This window comes from Microtus ochrogaster, chromosome 8 (genome assembly GCF_000317375.1).
Source record: "Microtus ochrogaster isolate Prairie Vole_2 chromosome 8, MicOch1.0, whole genome shotgun sequence".
NCBI lineage: Eukaryota > Metazoa > Chordata > Mammalia > Rodentia > Cricetidae > Microtus > Microtus ochrogaster.
In genome coordinates this window covers 10,187,846-10,205,087 of record NC_022015.1, presented here as the reverse complement: position 1 = coordinate 10,205,087, position 17,242 = coordinate 10,187,846, and the positions used below count along the sequence as shown (strand labels likewise).

The 17,242-nt window shown below is 48.5% G+C and overlaps 2 protein-coding genes across 3 annotated transcripts in view; both read left to right on the top strand.

Annotated features, from left to right (window-relative positions):
- Syt17 (synaptotagmin 17) overlaps positions 1 to 17,242 on the top strand; it is a 67,716-nt gene that overhangs the window by 45,457 nt on the left and 5,017 nt on the right. The window lies entirely within an intron of this gene.
- Positions 4,319 to 4,768, top strand: LOC101992573 (60S ribosomal protein L26-like). The gene has a single exon (XM_005351072.3). It carries the CDS (start codon positions 4,349 to 4,351, stop codon positions 4,766 to 4,768), a length of 420 nt encoding a protein of 139 aa, XP_005351129.1. The 5' UTR covers positions 4,319 to 4,348.

The window sequence follows — 17,242 nt, the reverse complement described above, 5'->3', positions numbered from 1 at the left end:
TCCTATTAAAGGGCCAAGGCAGTCTCTTTATTTAACCAATGAAATTAACACAAAACAGAAGACTCTCCCCCCATCATGGTACAATGCAGGTTCTAGCCAGGAGTGTTGGCAATGACTGTGATGCTGGTGCATTGGAGATGGAAATAGGAAGATTGTGGGTTCAAAACCAGCTGGAACTACATAGTCTCTAGCCGCCAAACTTGTGAGTCAAATAAATTTCTATTCTTAATAAATTCCCCAGCAACAGAAAGCAAACTAAAGTGTAGACTCTCTGTCTGGCCCAGGCTGGCTTCAAGTCACCTCCTGCCTCCCTTCGCCCTGCCTCCAGAGTGCTGTGGTTACACGCAGGTGCCTGACAAGGACTGTTTAAAAACCCGATGTCCAGAGCTCAGCTCACAATTACCAACCCTGCCGTGGCATCTATCTCTCAGAGCTCTGAGGTGGCTCTCTTGCACAAACTATGTCAGGAGACTTTGCCCAGAGTCTATTGTGATCCCTCCCTACCCACTGTCTGTTTGGAAGTCTCCCAGGCCCCACTTGAGAGCGAGTTCCAAGGCACCTGGTCTGTGTTTCCTAATTGCCTGTCTCTCTGCAGCTGGAGTGCAGAAGTGGTTAGCTAATTGAATCTGCTGCAGCAGTGAGATGGGTGGGGAGGCAACGGGTACAGATCAAAGGATGGAGGGTGGTGCTTCCAACATCTACCCGGGAAAAACCTAGGGCTCTGATGGGCACCAGATGGCATGAGTAAAATGTGTTCGGTTTGAACAGCCAAGCGTGGTGCTGCATGGCTATAATCCCAGCATTGGAAGGTAGAGATGAGGGGTACATGGGTCTCAATGACCAGCAAGTCTAGCCAGTCACTGAACCCCAAGTTCAGTAAAAGAAGCTGTCTCGAAAAATAGGGTAGATGACTAGATGGAGGATGGTGGGACAAGCCTTTAGTCCCAACACTGGGGAGACAGAGGCAGGCAGATCTCTGGGAATTCAAGGCCAGTGAGGACTATTAAGTGAGACCCTGTCTCTAAATAAATACGGTGAAGTGTGGTAGAAGAAAACACCTGACATTGATCTCTAACCTCCACACATGACTCAACAAGCACACACACACACACACCTGAGAATGCACATGCACACACACTCACACACACACCTGTGAATAGTATACATGCACACATACACCCCTGCGAATGCGTACACATGCGCACACACACATGCACACACACGCACATACACACACACACACCAGGCTTAGGCAGCAAGCTTGTGGAAAAGTTGAACACATCCACTGAAGAAGAGAGAAGGAAGCTAGTCTAAGATTGTTCCAAGATGGAGAGATATCATGCATTTATTCTGGGGCACACTTCTGGCCCTATCCCAGCCCGCCTGCCATGTTTCTCTGCAGCTCCCATATCTCCTCATGCAGCTGGGTTTCCTGAGCACAAAGCCCAGCCGAGCCATAGAAAGAAGACTCCAGGCTATGCAGACTACAGAGTGGAAGGACGTGATTTGATCCTGATTTCACCTTTGCCACCTAGTTTGCAACACCAAGCAAATGATATTCTCTTTCACTCTTCAGTTTCTCCTCTGAGTTTCTAACTCAACACTTTATAGCATAAGCCTTGAGCACGCCTCACGCATGGCTGATACTTAAGACTTACCAGATGTGATAGTTATGGTGATGCCGAAGCTAGTCATGCTAGTTGATGCTGCTGTGCTAGTCATGGCGGTGATGATGGTGCCGGTCCCGGTGCTGTTGTTTCTGTTGCTGTTGCTGCTGGTGTTGATGCTGATGTTGTTCCTGGTGATAGTGATGATGGTGCTTATGTGAGACAGTCCTATCACAGAAGGACCAGACCCTGGAGCTACAAAGTCTTGGGATGAGTTTGACCCCATCATTAGTCAGCTGTGACCTTAAGCAAGTCATTCTACCTCCCTGAGCCCAACGTCTTCACATGTAAAACGTAGCACATTATTCCTGCTATAGAATTAAAGGTGTAGGTCAGTGGTGACATAACCTGTAATCCAAGAATTCTGGAGGCAGACGCGGGCGGATCTCTGTGAGTTCGAGGCCAGCCTGATCTACAGAGAGAGTTCCAGGACATCCAGGGCTACATAGAGAAATCCTGTCTCAGGGGGGAAAAAGATGGGAGAAAAAAAAGAATTAAAGGCAAAGCAACATGTGGACCTGGCCAGCTCAGACAGCCACTGAAAAAAGTCCTGTCTGTAATCATCTCAGTGTGAGGGGCTCTTTGGATGTGCACAGCTGGCCCAGTTGGTGTAGTTGTTACCCTAGCCCCTTTCTCATCTAATCACCATTACCCCCAAAGTTAGCAACTGGCATCATGTCCAGAAACGGACATATCCTACACCACCAGATGCAGAACGAGCCCAGTGCGGCCTCCCACAGCATCCTGAGTTGGCAGAGTGTGAGCCGGGTCAGAGCTGGCATCTACACCAGGCTCCAGTCCCAGATCTGCTCATGAGCAGCAAGCGACTGAGTGAACAGCTTAATGCCCTCAGTCCAGCCAGAGGATCATGAGAGTCACCCTGGCAACCAGACACCAGGGAAGCTCGCAAAGGGGAGAGCTGGATAAGGGTCCCCATCAACCTGTGTGTGGACCCCAGGCTCAGTGGGAGTGGCTATGACCCTCAGATGGTATAGCCGAGGCTTTGAGAGCTGAGCTGCACAGGCTGGATTGTCACCAGCTCCTTCACTGATCCCTGGGGACATACCCAGGGCAGACTAAATACCATAGCACAGGCATTGAAAATTGAGCTGATGCAGGAATAATGTCACACCAAAGGCCAGGTGGAACTTGTGATCTGAAGCTAATTAGTTTAGTTGTTTAAACACCAACATATTAATAGGGATTAAACAAGACCCAGGGTCTTATAGTATTCAAATATATGTCTTACAAATTCAAAATGGCTTCATTTATAAAGAACCAAGACAACTTGACAGATTCCTAGGGAAACATACAATTGGTGGTGCAGCCATAACCCCATCCAGATGTTGGGATTCTCCCCAGGGCTTCACAGCAGCTATGACGGCCATGCGCCAAAACAGTGGTTCTCAACCTGTGGGTCACGACCCCTTTGGGATCACATATCAGATCTTTACATTATAATTCATAACAGTAGCAAAATTGCAGCAATGAAGTAGCAATGAAAATGACTTTATGGTTGGGGTCAGCACCACATGAGAGACTGTATTGGAGGATCGCAGCATTAGGAAGGTTGAGAACCACTGCTCTAAAAAGGGCGAACCCTCTTGAGAAGATAAGAATGGACACGTCAGCCACCAACAAAGAAAAGGAACTGAAACAAGATGCTCACCTTGTGAACCCCATGGCAGACAGGAAGGTAGCGAGCTGGAGGCAGGTCAAGAGAAAGTTCCACCCAGATGTGTCTGAGAACCGCAACACCCCCTCCACCAATGGTAAACCACAACCAGAGTAAACCCTTCCTCCTTCAAGTGGCTTCTTTCAGGAAATTCATCTCAGCAATGAGCAAAATACCTAATGCTCTGTGGGGGAGGTGTGAGCCCTGGGGAGCCCGGAGTAGTTCATCAAGAAAGCCTGTTGTGAGACAGGAAGGCCCTCAGAGGCCAGGCCTTTACCCAAATCTGCCTCAAACACTACACAAAGCCACCTCGAGTTCAGCATCCAGGGCCATCCTTGGGATTGGCCCGTGCTAGAAATCAAGGAGCCACAAAAATCCCACCACACACCTCCTGTGCCTGCACCCACCTAGAGCTTCTGTGAGCAGGAAAGACGCGGCATGCAGGGCACAGGCCAGTGGCCCTGTCTGGCTTTTCCGGGAAGCCTTTTGCTGTATGAAACAACCCTAGGCTTTGGGAATCAGGAAGCTCAAGCCCCACAGCTTAGCCACTGTGCCACTGAAAGCAAAACCTTCTCGTCTCTTCAGCTCCTATTTTTCACCTATCAAGATACAAGTAAAGTCCATCTCCAGGGTGAGGGGACAAAGGCTCTCACTGCCAAGCCCATTGACCCAAGGGTGATTCTCAGGATCTACATGCGAAAAGAAAAGAGTCAACTCCCAAAAGTTATTCTCCTACTGCCATACCCCTCCCCTCAAATAAACAAATAAGTGACCGTAGAAATGGTGAGGGTTGCATAGCTCTTACCAGACACTGCCCCAAGGGAAACCCTTGAGTAATTGATGCCGAGAAAGGACATCTATGCCAAAAAGGCAAGAAAGGAACATTCTCGATAGAGAAGAAAATGGCAAGTGTAAAGTCTGTGGGGCAGAAGTGAGCTTGCTTTGTTTTCAAAAGAGAGAGAAGGCTCTTGCCTCTTGCGGCCATCGCTGGATCGCAGCCACCAAAATGAAGTTCAATCCGTTTGTGACTTCTGACCGGAGCAAGAACCGCAAACGACATTTCGATGCACCTTCTCACATTCGGAGGAAGATCATGTCTTCCCCCCTTTCCAAAGAGCTGAGACAGAAGTACAATGTTCGCTCGATGCCCGTTCGAAAGGATGACGAAATTCAGGTTGTCTGGGGACACTACAAAGGCCAGCAGATTGGCAAAGTGGTCCAAGTGTACAGGAAGAAATACGTCATCTACATTGAACGGGTGCAGCGGGAAAAGGCTAATGGCACAACTGTCCACATGGGCATCCACCCCAGCAAGGTGGTGATCACCAGGCTAAAGCTGGACAAAGACCGAAAGAAGATCCTGGAAAGGAAAGCCAAGTCTCGACAAGTAGGAAAGGAAGAAACAATTGAGAAGATGCAGGGGTAGGGGCGTCTCATACAGTTTTCATTAAAGACTGCTTGAGTAAAAGAGAGAGAGAGAGAGAGAGAGAGAGAGAGAGAGAGAGAGAGAGAGAGAGAGAGAGGAGGCTAGAGTACCAGATCAGATGAAAGGAGTGGATTATGCAACAAGTCGGGGCTATGGTAAGGAGCAAGGATATGACAATTTATCCAACACCTACTGTGTACCTAAGGCCACAAGCCCTGGGAACAGATGTGGCTCTGGAAGCACTGGGTAAGACAGTGTGCATGCAAGGACTTTGCACAGAGCAGATGCTCCGTGGGTGTCACTTTCTCGCTTTTCCAGTTTGTAAGTCGACATGAAAACTTCTTCTCTGGGTCTCTGCTTCCTCAGCCCCCAGCATCAGAACAAGGCATGGATGCTTCTGCGGGAGTCAGTCTTGGAGAGGCGTAGGCAAAGGCGCCATTCACCTGGAGCACACTCAGGAGTGAAGGACAGGCAGGGCTGGGGAGATGTCCCAGTGGGTAACCTGAGGACCTGAGTTCTGATCCTTAGAAACACAGAAAGTGGGGTACAGCAGCACACACCAGTAACCTTAACACTAGACAGATGGACACAGGATCCCTGAGGCTTGCTGGACAGACAGGGCAGCCAGTCATTGAGCTCCAGGTTCAGTGAATAACCCTGCCTCAAAAAGTGAGGTACGGAGTACTGAGAAGGACACCTCACATCAAAGGCTCACTTCCACGTGTGTGCACACTCACGTGTGTGCACGCTCACGTGTACATACACCAACAAACAGATTAATGAGAAGCACAGGAACAGGCCGTCCTTCCAGCTTCATCAACAGGTATCCTACACTGGCCACAGGAGGGACTCAGAGACTTTGTGCCATATCCTTTAGAATCCTGAGTACCTAGTGGGCCCACATGCTTGTGCCTTGTCCACTGAGCCGGCAGCCAAGATGCCTATCTTGTGTCTGCTGTGGGGTGCACCTCATCCTGCTTAATCCATTGAAGGCTTCAGGAATCTGTAGGTGATTCATGGGGGAAGTCCCCTCCGATCTCTGTTTAAGTCCGCTCGACCTTTTGGTGGCCTCTGAGTAGGAGAGGCAGGACACCTGTCTTGTGCCTGGACAACCTGGGGCTCAAATGAGAGCGCCCCTGTCCTTTGCTACAAGAAGTATTCACAGCTCGACCCAGTGGCTCAGGTTTGAAATTCTAGATGGACAAGAAAGTAAAACAGAAGTTAGAAAACTCTTAACTGAGAGGGGCAGAGACTGGACGGTCCCACAGTTGTAATAACCAATCTTTATAAAGTGCTCAGTGTCCGCCTGGCACTGTCCAGGACACTCTGTAGAACTGTCTCAGTGATCTTCACGGTGACCAGATGAAGTACATGCCACTTGTGCAAAATGCGTGGAACCAAAAGTGTTACAGATTTAAAAAAAAAAATTCTGATTATTTGCATATTCATAATGAGCTATTTTGGGGATGAGACCCAAGTCTAAACGTGAAGTTCATTTATCTTTCATCCATATAATCTAATGAGAATCTGAAAACCTAGATTTCATGGTGTGACACCCTCCACTTGTAGCATCATGTCTGGACTGAAGCAGTGTGAGAGACTGGATGCTCAAATGAGGGGTGCACACTCTGTTGTTATCACCCCATTTTGCAGGGCTGGGGAGATGCCCAGGAAGTTCAGATGACTTGCTGAAAGGCAAGGCTATGTATGGCTTAAGGGGGGCCTGGCTGATGCAATAGGTCAGCTTCCAGGCAAGGCTCTATGCTTTGCAGCAACAGAAGTTAGCTATTTTCCAGCACCGGTCCTGAGGCTCTTTCCACAAGGAGCTTCCATGCTGAGGTGTGACCCAGGCTCCTCCCAGGTTCTGCTATGATCTCAAGTTTTTCTGGCTTTCATTTCCAACCTCTTGGTGCAATAGCAACAAGAGATAGGGATAAAATGCCAAAGAGGCACAGGTATTAATTATTATTATATGGGGAGATTTTATGCCAGGATTGGAAGGAATGCAGCTCATTGCAAGGGATGCTGGGAAATGTAGTCCAGCTGTGCAAGCCAGGGAGATTGGCCATCAGCCTTCTCTGCAGTTAGCAAATAGCAGAGCTATCTTGTGCCTCGCATAGCTTGTCCTGTTTCTTCTCTGGCCATCCAAGTTCAGGGCCAGAGTCGACTTTGGGGGGGCCCATCACTCAGTGCCTAGTAGTAGTAACCTGGGATGCTCTGAGCAGCTGTCCGGTTAGACATGCAGTTCACAGCTGGTTTGACTTAACCCTCCAGCAGATGTCTTGCGATGTCTGGGGCCATTCTTGGCTGTCACAGCCCAGGAGATGCTACAGGCATCTAGTAAAGGCCCGAGATGCTGCTAAGCACCCAGTGGTGTAGGGCATTGTGGGTGAGGGAAGATTACAGCATCAGCGGCAGTGCTAAAGAGACAGGACCTCCTGAGCTAGAACGGGAGTGTGGCCTCTGACAACAGTCCAGGAAGGTAGATTGTCAGAGGGAGGGCAGAGCTCAGGGCCTTCTGCCTGCCCTGCCTGGGTCTTTGCTACTCTCCCCGAGGAGTTTCTTCTTACCTGTCAAGTGTGGAGAACTCTTAGGAATGCAGAGGAGCGGTGCTGCCTGCTCCTCTTTGTGGATTTCGGCAGATTTTTCCAGACTTCCCGACTCCACCTACAAAAATGTGTGCAAACAGAAATGTCTTCCTCTGCAAGCAAATGCTATAGCTCAGCTGTCGTGGCCCAGGCGGGTAGACTAAAGGGCCCAGCAAAGGAGGAGGGCGGGAAACCTCTGGGGGAATGAGCAGAGCTTTTACCAGGCCTCTCTCTAGTCCTTCACCACCTGTGGTACATGGGTACACACCACCTGTATATGGGGGCCCAAAGGGGCCACGTTGCTATAAAGAAACAGAACCCAAGACGCCAGGGCTGAAGAGATAGACCAGTAAGCAGGGTGCTTGCTGTGCTGACTGTTTGCTGTGCAAATATAAGGAGCTGATTTGAACTCCCAGGAACCCTGGCGCAGGGGAGGTGAAGTGAAGACAGATGGATCTCTGGGGCTCATTTGGCAAGCTGAGACCAATGAGAGACCATGTCTCAAAATAAAAGGTGACTGAGGTATAACACCGGAGGTTGACCTCTGGCCTTTACACACATACACACCTGCATCCACATGCATGCACACACACAAGTTACACATGTTTTGTAGATGTATGTATATATGAGCACATATATACATATGAGCACATATGTAATTTATAACTTTTATATGTGGTGCTATACATTTCTGTGAATTCTATAAATACACTAGTTATATGTACTAGTAATTTTTACATTTGTTTATTCTGTGTATGCACATGTGTGCATTGTTCATGTGTGTGTGTGTGTGTGTGTGTGTGTGTGTGTTTGTGTAAGAGCCCATGTGGAGAGTTCAGAGAACATCTTGCAGGAATTGGTTCTCTCCTTCCACAGTATGAATCTTGAGGATCAAACTCAGTTTGTCAGCTCAGTGGCAAGTGCCTTTACCTGCTGAGCCTGGGCCTCAAAGGAATTTTAACAGAGTGTGACCTTCACTGTATCTCAAAATCACATCTCAGAGTCTCTACCACCTGAAAAGGAAAGTGCCGTGGTAGAGATTGTCATCCTTTGAAGTGAGAGGCCTGTAACAGCATGGGTCTAGCTTAGGAAGACTGAGTTGCCACTCCAAAGACAAGGAGCTGATTTCTTTGGGTATTTTTATGGGGATTCTAATCCCCAGCTTAAACTGGTGCAAAGGTTCTTAGGCCAGCAGTGGCTGTGGAACCTGGCCGTCCCTGAATCACCTGTAAAGGATTTTAAGTGTACAGATGCCCAGCTGGGTACACCTGTAATCCTAGCATTTAGAGGTGAAAGCAAGACTCTGGCTGATTCCAGGGCAGTCTGAACTACCTACTGAGACACACACACACCCATCTTAAAACCCAAGAAAGTATACAAATGCTGGGAATCTGTATTTGTCACATCCCTGGGACGGGCTACCAGATGAAGTGTGAATTCTAATTAGCATTAATAATAAAATCCCCAAGTCAAATATGGGGTAAATGCTGAAAGATCAGAGAAAGCAGAGCCATCAGCCACTAGTTCTTACTTGTATGAAATCCTCAAACAGAATGGGTATCCTGTCTCTACAAGTCCCAGACTGAATGCCGTTTCTGTGAAGCCTCAGACTAGATCCTGAGCTCCTGTCTCCTCCCACCTTATATTCCTCTCTCGGCCCAGCTGTATCACCTCCCATCTTCCCCTCCCTACTGCTGGGATTAGAAGTGTGAGCCACCACTGCTCGGCTCTGTTTCTCTTTTAGACTGATTCTATCTCTCTTGTAGCCTAGGGTGGCCTTGAACTCTCAGAGATCTGTCTGTTGGTCTCTCCCGAGTGCTGGGATTAAAGGCATGCGTCACCAGTGCCTGGCCTCTATGGCTGACTGGTGTGACTAGCTCCACACTCTGATCTTCAGGCCAGCTTTATTTGTTAGATCATAAATAAGATCTCACCATAACTGGAGATTCATCACATCCCATCCCTGGCACAGAACACCTGAGGTAGAGTGTTTTAAAGAAGAAAAGATTTGCATTGGGCTGACAGCCTCAGTGGCATCAGTCAGTGGGCGGTTGGCCTGGTGGCTTTTAGGCCTGTGGTGAGGCAGCACATTGTGCAGGACCGGTGGATTTGAACCGGGGTGGAGAGGGAGAAGGAGAAGAGAGACAAGAGGGTCTTTTGATGATAATGATTGTGATGATATGATGATCGTGATGGTGGTGGTGGTGATGGCGGTGGTGATGATGGCAGTGGTGCTGATGGTAGGGCTGGTGGTTGTGTGTGTGTGTGTGTGCGTGTGTGTGTGTGCATGTGTACATGTGCGCGCACACACACACACACACACGATTAAACCTGTGTCAGGACAAACTCTGGGAGGCAGTCCTGTTTTGGTTAGAAGGGGAGTGGCACTATTAGGAAATATGGCCTTGTGGGAGTGGGTGTGGTCCTGTGGGAGGAGGTGTGTCACTGTGTAAGTAGGCTTTGTGGTCCCCTATGCTCAAGCCATGCCCAGTGAGTCAGTTTACTTCCTGTTGCTTTTGGATCAAGATGAAGAATTCTCCAGCACCATGTGTGCCTGCATGCCTCCGTTCTCCCAGCCGGCATGCTCCCTGCCATGATGATAATGGACCGAACATCCAAAACTAAACCACACCAAATAAATGCTTTCCTTTGTAAGAGTTGCCATGGTCATGGTGTCTCTTCACAGCAATAGAAGACAATCCTTTCCCTCTACTGTGGGTTCAGGGATCTACCAAGTGCTCAGACTGGTGCAGCAGCAAGCACTTTGCCAGCCGAGCCATCTTGCTGGCTTCTCCAATGCAGTCCTCCTGCCTGCCTTCTGCATATCAATGATCCCAGCAAGAGAATTTTGTATTCAAGGCTAGCAAGAACTTCTCCTGTATCAAGATCTTTTATTACCCTCACTTAAAAGAGAGGTTACACCCCAATGACCTACTTCTTTCTATGAGGCCCTGCTCTTGAAGAATCTACCACCTCCCAATAACACCTCAGGGAACCAACTGTTTAGCTTTTGAACACTATTTTTCAAATGCTGTGGTTTGGGGCCCACACTTTGAGAGCAAACTACTGCCCATATTCTAAATGTGACCCACTTCTTGCTTTACAAATAAAGTTTTATTGAAACCTAGCCATGTCTATGGCTTCTTTCTCCTTCACCAACATGGTTGAGTCATTTCAGCAGAGACCTTAGGTGGCCCTCAAAGCCTAAAATCTTCACAATCTGATTGTTCATGGAAACAGTGTGTGCACTCTGGCCTGAAATAACACCTCCACATTCTTCCAGGTACCTGCTCACTCCTCCAGGGGAGGAATGGCTTACTTGATTGGGAACAGGGTGAATTTCCGTGAACACGTTCCTGGTTGTCTTGTGGGAGAGAGTGGTGTTAAAGAGACCTTCCCATCCTAGGCAGTGTTCTCCATAACCCCTCAGTGAGCCTCTGGTGGGGACTGTTGTGTTCACAGAGGTTTCCTCCAATGAGAGCAGAGAACAGGGTCAGCTGCCACGTCAGACACGACTGCAAAGCTGGGGCCAGTCCCTGAGAGAGCAGCTGCAGGGAGGAAGGGGTTTGGGCTCACGGTGACGGTGGGTTCCATTCCCAGCTTTGTGGCCAAGGAGCTTCTTCCTGTCAGACAGGAAGCAGAGTGACAAGAGAGTTCAGGAAGAGGTCAGGGTGAGATGTAACTCCAAGGACAATCCCCCATCCCCGCAGTAGCCTACTTCCTCCAACTAGACCCCTACTCCTTTTGCTACCTCTCCATAAAGCCACCATATTAAGACTCCATCAAGATATTAATCTATTGATGACATCAGAGCCCTTATGATCATCTCTGGAAACACCCTCGGACACACTGAAGGTGTGCTTACTACTAAGCTCTTAGACGCCACGAAGAGCAGACCATGACGGGTCCCTTTATACAGACCGTGGAAGAGACCTCCTTCCACCCGTAGCCTTATTCTTCACAGAGCCTGGTTCTTGAGAATCACTTGGGGTGCATTTGAAAAACACCTGCAAGAGTCCCCCCAGGTCTACTCGCCAACAGAATCTCTCTGAAGCAATGTCGGCTGAGCAAGGAAGATAAAATTAATGTGTCCCTGGAACATCAGGAGGTGTCTTGTAGACAGTTGGTAGCAAACATTCTCACCAAAGCCTTGCCAGCTTCTCTGGAACGACCGTGTGGAGACAGTCTTCATCCCAATGTGGAAAATTTGGAGGCTGGTGTGAAAAAAAGAACATCACTTTATAGTCACACCTTTGGAGGCTTCCAACAGAATGATGTGATTCACACCCAGATCTGAGAGCAGTGTTTTACCTTGTGCATCAGCTCAGCAGACACAGGCTCCACATACTCCGCCCAGAGGAGTAGAGTAGTCCCCCAACCTCAGAGGGCCTTGAAGAGATTTTAATCTTGGTTCCCATTTCTTAAGGAAGGAAAAGAGATCTAATTGATAAACCATTTGGAATGACTAGTTTTAATTATCTGCTTGGCGAAGCCTACAATCACCTGGGTAGAGCGGCCCAGTGAGGCATTGCCTGTGGGCAGGGGGAGGGAAAGACCCCAGACACACGCACACACACACACTATGGGTGGCACCATTCCCTAAGAACTATATGAGTAGAGAAAGTGAACTGACCCCTGGCATGTACACACTCTTTTCTCTTAAGTTGTGATAGGTATATCAGGACACACGCATCATAAATCAAGGAGATTCCGTGTGTGTGTGTGTGTGTGTGTGTGTGTGTGTGTGTGTGTGTGTGTGTGTGTAGTGTCTATGTGTGTGTGTTGGCCAGAGCTGCACACAGGTGTCCCTATCATACTTTTTGAGACAGGGTCTCTTACATAACTTGGAACTTGTGGACTGGATAGAACGGTTGGCAACAAGCCCCAGAGGTCCGCTTGTCTCTAGCTCTCCAGCCCTGGGATTGCAGCTGTGCCCTCCTCTGCCTGGCTCTGGGGACTGAACTCAGGTCCTTGGGCTTGTGCGCCAAGCATTGTGCTGACTAAGTCATCCCCCACTCAAGACCTATCCTGCATTACATCATACTTTCCATCTTGTCGTCTCCCAGTGGGGGCACCAAGAGGGGGGCAGCTGAGACCTTTAACTTTGTGATAAGGAAAGGAAAGTGGTGTTGAGCTTTCATTTCTGTTCCTGGGGTGTGGGTGACCCTGGACACCGAACTTCTCATACCTTTGAGCTGTGGATTTCCCATTTGCAAAGTGGGGGTGGGCGGGGTATAAACGGTACCTTCCCAGCAGGGCTGCAATGTAGATTGAGTGCTTTCTGTGTGCAGAAATGGATGGCAGATCGGTGGTGCTGGTTTCCCGTGACTGAAGTGTGGTTACTCAGACCGTCCTGATGGCTGCAGGAATGAAACAGGCGAAGGCAAACAGATATGTCTGAGCAGCTGCTCTGAGTCATGAACGGAGCCAGGAAAGCTTATGAAGCGCCGAGTCAGGTTGAGATCTCTGGGGGAAGTGCTCTACTGCTGCACTGAGGCCTCAGCCCAGGGAAAGGTCTTGGGAACAGAGAAGTAGCTTCTGAAAGGGCACATGAAACCTGCTCACCCATTCCTAAGTGTGGAAACTGAGACCCAGAAAGGGGCTGGATAGAACTTATATGAGGAAAAGCATTCATATGTGTGCTCATCCATATGTGTGCTTGTGTATTTGGAGGCCAGAGGTCAACCCTTCAAGACAAAGTCTTCCACCAAGGTCTGGTTCGCAAATTAGGCCTGGCTGGTTGGCCAGTGAGCCTCAGAGACCCACCAATGTCCATCTCCCCAGAGCCTCAGAGACCCACTGGTCTCCATCTCCCCAGCTCTGGGGTTACAAGCACATACCGTCATAGTCAGCTCTTCACAGGGGTTCTTTCCTCTTAAACAGTCTCTTCAATGACTGAGCCTCATCTCCAGCCTCCTGAGGTGACCTGCTGTAGAGACAGCCCTGGAGTAGCATACTGATTTCAGGAGTGAGGAATGCTTGCTGCAGAGGGGATTCTGTAGAAAGTAAAGAGAATGGGAACCCCTCGTTGGGATGTGCAGAACTGACCTGTGCAAGGGTGGAGGAATCAGAAGCACAGATCCTGTGGGTCTTTAAGGTTAACTCGTGAGCATCCTGAAATGCAGGTGCCCTCAACCCTACACCTGTGGTGAACCAGAAAGGTTGTGCTGTCCAGTGTGGGTCTTGTGAACTTCCCCACCTTCAACCCGTTCTCCTTGGCAAAGCTGAGGACCACCTCCCCACTTCAGCCCGTTCTCCTTGACGAAGCAGTAGACCACATCCCCCCAACCATCTGTCTCAACAAAGGGAATTAGCAATCAAAAGAGTTTAGCTCCAGCAGGGAAGAACAAACTCATTTTCATAGCAAGTATCAACATGGGATACTGCCGCCTGCCACACTGGGTCAAGGCAGCTAGATTTCGGCCAAGCTCAAAGGAATTTCTACTTACTTCTCTAGACTTCTGTTTTCCCAGATGTGAAATGGATGAATGGATTGAATGGATTCTCTCTCTGTCTCTCTCTCTGTCTCTGTCTCTCTCTCTCTCTCTCTCTCTCTCTCTCTCCAGTACATGTCTGTCTTTTTTCTCTATGTTCTCTCTTTCCTCTCCCTCTTTCTTCTTCTCTGTCCATCTTCCTCTCCGTCTCATCCCTCCCTCTCTCTCTGCCTCTCTATTTCTGTCCCTCTACTCCACTCTGTGTGTGGATGTGTCTGTCTGTATTTGTGCCTCTGTCTGTCTCTCTCTGTGTCTGTGTGTGTATGTCTTTTTGTGTGTCCCTCTGCTTCTCTGTCTCTCTTTCTCTCCGTGTCTCTGTCTCTCTGTCTCTCTGTCTCTCTCTCTCTCTCTCTCTCTCTCTCTGTGTGTGTGTGTGTGTGAGTGTTACTCTGAAGGGAGCTAGATTTCAATGTACAGTTTACCAACAGGGACTGAGTGTGGCGTCAGGATGCCTGAGATCATGTGGTTCAGAGGCTCGCTCTGAGCAACAAGGAACGGGTTCCTAAAGGATTTGGTATAAGGAAAATTTCCCCATACTGAACACTCTTCCCTTTGGACTTTAACTGTGTCTTTTCCTATGTCCTTTGACTCACAAAGGAGCATTGAGCTTTCTTGTGGACCGAGAGTCATGACTATAGAAAAGAATGATTGCAGAACAATCTCCTTCACCTCTCTTCAAAGGAGAAAAAGTTGATATTCTCTTCCCCAGAAGCCCTCGTTCTGGCATACCTGTTTGTATCCTTGTATCTGTCTGATAGTCAAAATCCACTACACTAATTTGTCATGTTTCAGATGGGGAACATGGGTGCTCCATCTCGTTGGCTCACTTCCTGTTACTACCACAACATGCGTAAGACTGGGTACATTCTAAAGAAAAGACACACAATTTTGAGAGGCTGAAAGTCCAAGATTGGGTTGCCCCAATTTTTTGTCTCTTACTGAAGATCTCACAGCAGATGGCACCAAGGGGGAATCACGTGACAAGATAGGAAGACTTCAGGACTCAGGCTTAATGTTCCATAATGACCTGCCTGCTCTTGCTCTACCTTGTAAAGGTTCCGCCATCTTAACACTGCCACACTGTGGCCCACACCTGAACTTTGTTAGGGCGACCCACATCCAATCCATAGTTCCTGGAGAGGGCCTGAGGGTTCCTCCTCACGGTACACTTGGAGTTTGTGACATTTGTCCTGACTGTCTATGGTCTGGGTCACACAGGCTGCTGGGAAATTGATTCTGAATGACAAGGGGACAGTAGAAAAGTAAGTGCGTGTGTGTGTGTGTGTGTGTGTGTGCGCGCGCGCGCGCGTGTGTGTGTGTGTGTGTGTGTGCGCGCGCGCGCGCGCGCTACAGTAATGGATTAGCATCTGCTTTCACTTGTGTGCCCCGTGACAGCCAGTACAGAATGCCTGCAGGGAAAGGACTGCAAGGATCTAGTTAGAGGTTGCTTTCCTTTACGCCACTTCTGTGGGTGTGGTCACTCACTAGCTGAACGACTTGGTTTTCTAAGCCGAGGATGGAGAAGCAGAGATATCCGGCCTGCTGTCTCAGACACCATGCTGGATTCTTTTGTGTTTTCTTATCTGAGACACTGTCTATTTTGACCTCAAACTTTGGATCCTCTTTCCCTAGACTCACAGGCTGGGCTACAGAATGCCCCAGTAGGCTACATTCCTTTTCTGAATTTTATGTCTAATCTTTTTTCTTTGGGAAACAGGGTCTCACTATGTAGCCTTGGCTGTACTAGAACATACTATGTAGACCAGGCTGGCCTGGAACTCACAGAGACACACCAGCCTCTGGGATTAAAAGTGCACACCACCACACCTGGTCTCTAATCTTAGTTCTCTGTGCTCTCTAGTGACATAGAACTTAGTGTTGTGGTGTTGTCAACTCTCGACTTCTCCCCACACAGCTTTTCCACTCCATACCATTAGGTTTATTCAACCTCAACTTATGTGTGCGTCTGGTGCATTTTTTTCATAGACTGTCAGGAGCATGTTTGCGTCTGCAATGGTGCATTTTCCCATAGACTGTCAGGAGCAGGTTTGCGTCTGCAATGGTGCATTTTCCCATAGACTATCAGGAGCGTGTACTTCTCTAAGCACTCTGCAGATACCAATGCCTGTCAGTTAATTCGGTTGGCCATAGAGGCGGCCTCCCCATCCCATCCACCAGGACTGAATCACCATGAGAGCCCCCACCTCCCCAGGACGATTCACCAGCCAAGTTACTTTGCAAATTGGGCTGAGAAGCGTAGGCTCTACAGCTTCCGTTTCCTTTCCTTCCCTTCTGGCGATTTAGATGTGAATTCTCTAATAACGGCTGTTTTCTGCTTTCTTCCAACATAATATGTGCTTCTTACATGAAGTTCAAACTCTACAGACTTATGTAACACAAAAAGTAAGATTTTCCAGAGAAAGACTCTCTTGACGGCTTCGTGAACTGTGTATCTGAGAGATCCCGCCCCAACCCCCACCGCCTTTTGAATGTGTCTGTCTCATGTCCAGCAATCATGTAGATTCAAGGCATTCTATTACATCAGAGGTTAATTAGTGCTGTCTGCTCTTTGTGCTGACATCCACAAAGCATGATCTAAGTTGATGACATCGGTGCACATGAGCTACCAGGGGATGGTGAGGTGATGGGACTCCAGTATTCACCCTCACACATGCTCCGGAATCCCAATGTTGAGGCCTTAGCTTCCAGGGTAATTGTCTTAGGATGTGGAACTGTGGGAAGGTGGAAGTCATAAGGACAGAGCACTCACGGTTGGGCTTGATGAAGGGGGCCTCAGAGAGCTGGCTTGTCCCTCCCACTGTGTGAATACACAGCAAGATGCTGAAGAGGACCCTCCCCAGAGACGAAATTTGCTGTGCCTTGTTCTAGTGCTGACCAGACTTCGGAACTATGAGAAATAAATCCCTGTCGTTTATAAGCCCCCCACCCCGGGTGATGGCTTTTTGCCACAGCAACCCAAACAAACTAAGATAAATGAGGCAGCACAAGCGCATCATTAGGTAAGCAAATGGGGTTGGCCTTTTTTTTTCAATAAAACTTTATTTCCAAAAGCGGGTGAAGAGCTGCATTCGTCTTGGAAGCTTTCTGTTATCAACTCCTGCTGTATAAAACATCTTCGTGTGTATTTATCTGTGACTGCTCCTGGAGATGGTGCTGTGGGACTCATTCTTCGAGCAGATGTGCTGGGTCACAGTTGCTTTTTTATTTTGAACCAACTCCAAAAGTTGAACCAACTCAGTCTTGAGTACATTAGAGTATTTAAATTTTTTCCTTTCTTCTCTCTCTCTCTCTCTCTCTCTCTCTCTCTCTCTCTCTCTTTCTCTTTCCCCTCTGTGTCTCTCTCTGTCTTTATGTCTCTCTGTGTCTCTATT

Coding starts and splice junctions, on each gene's coding strand:
- LOC101992573 (XM_005351072.3), top strand. CDS start 4,349: ATGAAGTTCAATCCGTTTGTGACTTCTGACCGGAGCAAGAACCGCAAA.